Source organism: Octodon degus, unplaced genomic scaffold (genome assembly GCF_000260255.1).
Source record: "Octodon degus isolate 3935 unplaced genomic scaffold, OctDeg1.0 scaffold00065, whole genome shotgun sequence".
Classification (NCBI taxonomy): Eukaryota; Metazoa; Chordata; class Mammalia; order Rodentia; family Octodontidae; genus Octodon; species Octodon degus.
Genome location: NW_004524641.1, coordinates 7,799,057 through 7,804,566, shown reverse-complemented (window position 1 = coordinate 7,804,566; position 5,510 = coordinate 7,799,057). Strand labels below are relative to the sequence as shown.

The 5,510-nt window shown below is 41.7% G+C and overlaps 1 protein-coding gene across 1 annotated transcript in view; it reads left to right on the top strand.

Moving 5' to 3' along the window:
* Positions 1–5,510, top strand: part of Pdk1 (pyruvate dehydrogenase kinase 1) — a 45,176-nt gene continuing 39,666 nt past the window's right edge. The window contains exons 1-3 of the mRNA XM_023719197.1: positions 1–144; positions 2,236–2,377; positions 3,901–3,959. Of these exons, the coding sequence (XP_023574965.1) occupies positions 123–144; positions 2,236–2,377; positions 3,901–3,959 (223 nt within the window). The 5' untranslated portion in view covers positions 1–122. The remainder of the gene's footprint in view (positions 145–2,235; positions 2,378–3,900; positions 3,960–5,510) is intronic.

Genomic DNA, 5,510 nt, shown 5'->3' with positions numbered 1-5,510 from the left:
GCGCCGTCCTCCCGAGCGCCAGCCGCAGCCTCGCCTCCGACTCGGCCTCCGGGGCCGCGTCGGACCGCGGCGTGCCGGGTCAGGTGGACTTCTACGCGCGGTTCTCGCCGTCGCCGCTCTCTATGAAGCAGTTTCTGGACTTCGGTGAGTGCCGCCCGCCGCGGGCCTTTGTGCGCCGTCGGGGCGAGGACTGCGGCCGCGCCCGCCGCCCTCGCCGCTTCCCGGCTGCTCCCTGGGTGCTCCCTTCCTCGCTTGGGGGTGCTGGCGCGCGCAGGCCCGGCCGGTAACGGGACGTGTGGCTTTTTACCCTGTGTGGTCGAAAAATAAACCCGGAGGGATACGGGCAGAATGAAGTCCCCGCCGTAGCTCGCGCGTGTGCAGGTGAGCGTTCGGGACCGGGCCCCTCAGGAGAGGCTGGACTCCGCCGGGAGCCTGACTGGCGTTTCGGTCTCCGCGGAAATGGTGGTAAATGCGATCGTGCCAAGATTGCGCAGAAGTGGCACGCCTGATGATGGGCAAGACAAGTTTCCGCTAGCCCGGTGTTTCTTTAGAATGCCCTTCATTGACAGCGCCCTGGGAGTGTTTACCATCAGCAGTACCTCCTTTTCCGCAGCTGCACGGAAGTCTTGAGCGTGCATAAAGTGCACGAGTACAAGGGGCTGTGGGGTTCACCAGTTTGCACGTTGATTTTCTCTGGAAGAGATTGCAGGAAGAACTGCAGAGGTGGCTTTGACTTGGACTTCTCACATGGGGGTTACGGGGGTGGGGGTGGGGTAGTACGAGTAGAAGTCGTCTTCTCCGTGCTGAGTGCTGTCAGGTCACTAACATTGCTAGTGGCTTGAAAGACTACAACACCGTGGCAAGCAGCTTTATTTTAAAACTGTGGATTATAGTGGCAAGGTTTGCGTTTTTTCGTTTTTGATTTTTGCTTTTTTTTTTTTTTTTTTTTTAGCTCCAAGTTCTTGATTTTGTTTTTACTTTAAAATGAGCATAATGTGGTGACGGGTGAAGTTTAACCTGTTCATAGGCATGCCATTAAACTTTCTCAAAAGGATGTTTTTCTCCATTGCCATAATTCCTCTATTGATGGACTAGTTTTTGCTAAGGTTGTCTTTGATAAAGCAACAAGACTGATTTAGTCTAAAATGGGTTGGTGAAATAATGAGACTTTTTGGTTTAGTTTTAAGTGAAGTTGCCATGTACAACTCACATCTAGTCATCTTAGCATGCAGATACAGAGTGGAGAAAGGACCAGCGGGGTGCCTTTTTAGCAATCAGAGGATTGATAGGTATTCCTTGAAGGTAGTTGAAGAACAGGAGTTAGTTTTTTTTTTTTTTTTTTTTTTTTTTTTTTTTTTCTGTTTCTTGAAAGCTTTTCTCTGCACTTATTCTTTGTGAAAATCAGTAGTAGTGGTGCTACTATACGGCTGGCGAATTTTCCTTTGCAGTGTCTTACGTAGGTGTTCACTGTTTATAAACCTAGTGTTAGGAAACAGACTTTTATTTTTAATGATAGAAGCAATAGGATACATAGGACAGGCTTTTTCTACTATTACTGCTCCCTGAGTCTTACTCAAACATATTCAAGTCATCTTAGTTTTAAGACAGATTGTAAGGATGGAAGTGAGGGAAACAAGAGGCTGGAGTCTTTTTTTTTATTTTTTCCTAGTAATATTGGGCATTGAATCCAGTATCTTTGCACTACATACCCAGTTTCCACCCCCTCTTAGTTGTTTCTTTCTTTCTTTTTTTGCAGAACCAGGGATTGAACTCAGGCCCTTGTGCTTGCCAGGGAAGAGCTTATTCTGCTGAGCCATCTCCCCAGCCCGTACATTTTTTAGTTTTTGACTGAGTCTGAGTTGGTTAGGTGGGGCTGAAATGTGTGATCCTCCTGCCCCAACTTTTCAGTGTTGGGCCTACAGGCATACACCTGTAACTGAGCTCACCATGCCCAGCTGAGCATATCTTGATTGCCATCAGGAATTGGATTTGTTAGCAGGAATTGGGAGGTCATGGTGGATTTACATTAATTTGAGAGATTGGTTTATCTCATCTCTCACCTCTTTCAGGCCGGGATTTAGGGTTAGGGTTAGTACCTTTGCCTCCTGTTCTCTTCTGGTCATGGTCATACCTCTTTGGATTTGTTGGGTTGTCTTGCCCTGTGTTTCTGCCACTTTCCTGGTTTCTGTTGCACTGACTTCTACTTAACCACTTTTCCCATTGTTTTGGTTTCAGGATCAGTGAATGCTTGTGAAAAGACCTCATTTATGTTTCTTCGACAAGAGTTACCTGTTAGATTGGCAAATATAATGAAAGAAATAAGTCTTCTTCCCGATAATCTTCTCAGGACGCCATCCGTTCAGCTGGTACAAAGCTGGTAAGATTCCCATGTCTTGTTTACAATTTCAGTGAAACTGGACTTTCCTCAAGGTTAAAGTGAGTACTTTTACTTTTCAGTAGAAATCTTAAAAGTAATGGCTGTAATCCTCCGCCGTGTGTGTGTGTGTGTGTGTGTGTGTGTGTGTGTATCTAGTCTTAGCCTATGTATTAGTTAAGACTACTCTCTTAGTTCTGACTTTACCACTTCTTAGTTTTGTAAAAACCAATCAGATCTACATAAAAATATAAACAGTAGATGTAAGATTTGTAACAAATCTACAATGATGCTTTTTTTTGTGTATGTGTGGAACCGGGGATTGAACTCAGGCCCTTGTGCTTGCCGTGGAAACGCTTATTCCACTGAGCCATCTCCCTGGCCCAATGCTATATTTTGATATAAGAAACATATCTACCATTTGATGGTGGATATTTGTATAAATTACCTTTAATGACTCAAGAACCCTGCTCTGTAGGTAGCATTAACTCAGTTTTACAGATGAGGAAACAGAAGCACCTGAAGATTAAGTCCTTTGCCTGAGTAGTAGTGTACACCACTTACATTGGAGCTAGGATCTAGACCCATATTTGTCTGTGTCTGTTATACCATATGTCATGGGATTGATGAAATGTATTCAAGACTGTACGTATTTTTAATAACTAATTCAGTTTAGTTTAAATTCAGTTTATTTTATTGAAGTGTATCTTTTTATAAATCACAAAAGTTAAAACTTTTTTCTCTGTTCTAATATGTATTTATTCTACGGTGTAATGAGTTCAGTGTGGTATATAAATATGTACATACAGCATGCACTGATCATATTTGCCTATTTTTTAAGGCAGAAGTTACTAAAATAGTATGGACAGTGGTTTCTCATAAATTATAAGAAAGGTCTTAAGAATGGGCATTCTTGTGTGGTTGCCTGTTTACAGCTGTTATAAATGCCATTACATTAAAAGGTATTCTTTTAAGCACTATAAAATTAAAAGAAAAAAGCTGGTTAGTCTTACATGGAAAAATTTTACTAGAAGATATTTCTTAGTTGTGATTCATGGAGATGTTATTTTCCTTTTGTGGGTGGTATATATAAAGTTTGTGAGAGAAACTGTTTTAACATCAGTTTAAAAAATGAGCGAGAGAAATAGTATGACTCTATACGTGTGAGAATCAGATGCTATCTAGTCCAAGTATGGAGCAATTATAAATGTGGCTTAGGTGAGACGCATTGTTTCAGAGATTGAAGGAATATAAAAAAGATAATACAGTTTTCCGAGTATGTTTTTTCCAGTTTGTTAAAATTATAAATAGCATGTGTTTTTAAAAATCTGATCTTGAAGAGTAGAGCATACTTTTTCTTGCCTATAAAGAGTTAAGTAAGGGTTAGACTAGAACCACAGCTATTAGAGTCGCTTGACTTGAAATGCAGGGAGACATACTGCTTGTTAGAAATAGCTTTCCATACCAAATTTGGCTTTACAGATTTTAAAATTACTTTCATTGGTCCTGGATTCCTGATCAGTTAGGACAGTTGTAGATAAAGGGCTTACAGACAAGCCAGGCAAGAGTTATACTGTTGAAGAAGGTAACAGAATGGTTGGGAATTTTTAGCATTGTCCCCTGTAATAGCTGGATGACCTTGAGAAAGTCACTTAGCCTTTTGTTATGTTTTATCTTTTTTTTAATGTATTTTATTTTATTTATCTGTATGTATTTAGTGTAGTATCTACAGGGTCTCACTACACAGATCGGGCTCTTAGTGATCCTCCTGACTGCTGGGAATTACAGACCTGCACCACCACGCCCAATCTCAGTCCCTGTCTCAGCAAGCCCCAGGGGTGGGGCCAGCATGGCACACTGGGGATCAAACCCCCAATCCCTGTGCCTGCCTAAGCAGGCGCTTTAGTCTGCTGAGTTATCTGGCCGGGCCTGGTTGTGTTTTTTCTACCTTGCATTGTTACATCAGAAAGTTGCATATTTATTGGATTGTCTTTTTTTTTTTGCGGTGCTGAGGATTGACCTTGTGCTTGCCAGGCAAGTGCTTATTCTACTGAGCTACCTCCCTGCCCCACCCTTTTCTTTTGTATCTTAGGGAAGGGTCTATAGGGTGTTCAGGGTCTTACTACTAGATCAGACTCAGTGATCCACCTGTTTACAGCCTCCCTAGAGCTGGAATTACAGGTGTGTGCCACCACACCCGGTCTCAACTGCTGTCTCAGCACGCCCTGGGGGCAGGGCTGGCATGGTAGGCCCTGGAGATTGAACCCCATGTACCTCTTTAATCAGTTGAGCTATTTGACTGGCCCACTTCATTTTTTTAAAACCTGATTTTGAGCTGAAAATAGTGTACATCAAAAGTTCTTTCTTTGTGCTTTGCTACCTTGGATTGTAAGGTGCACTAGACACCTACATTTTCTTGATTATTGTACTTTTATTCAGTTCTGTTTAAAAGAACTGTATGATAGATTGCAGGCTTTCAATAAATCTTCACTGACTAGACATCTAAAACTGTGCTCCATTGACTAGACACCTAAAACTATCTAAAACTATGCTTTTAAGATATAAACTTTAACACCTCCCCCACTCTTAAAATTTTGAGAATCACTGAGTTGCTGAGGCATGGCTCACCCTCATGATCCACCTGCCCCCTCACCTCCCCTTGCTAGGATTATGGCTATGCGAGATTAAAGTTAGATTCTTTATTTTATTTTATTTATTTATTTTTTTGTCGGACCCGGGGATTGAACTCAGATTCTTGCGTTTGTCAATCAAGCACTTATCCTACTGAGCCATCTCCCCAGCCTCCTAAAGTTAGATTCTTAGAGCCAGGTGAACTGGCCTCCTCATTTTACTGAGAGTGAAAAAGACATTTGTCTAAGATGATACAGTGGTGACAGATTGAACTTTCATAATATTTGTTTATATATACACATATATACCATAAAATGTAGTAGAGTTTCAAAATTCTATTTAAAAACTAGGATAAAGAGTTTAAAACTCTTACATCAGATTTGACCTATATACTTTTATTTTTATTTATTTATTTATTTTTGTAGAACCAGGTTTGAACTCAGGCCCTTGTGCTTGCCAAGCAAGCACTTATTCTACTGAGCCATCTCCCCGGCCCCAGATTTGA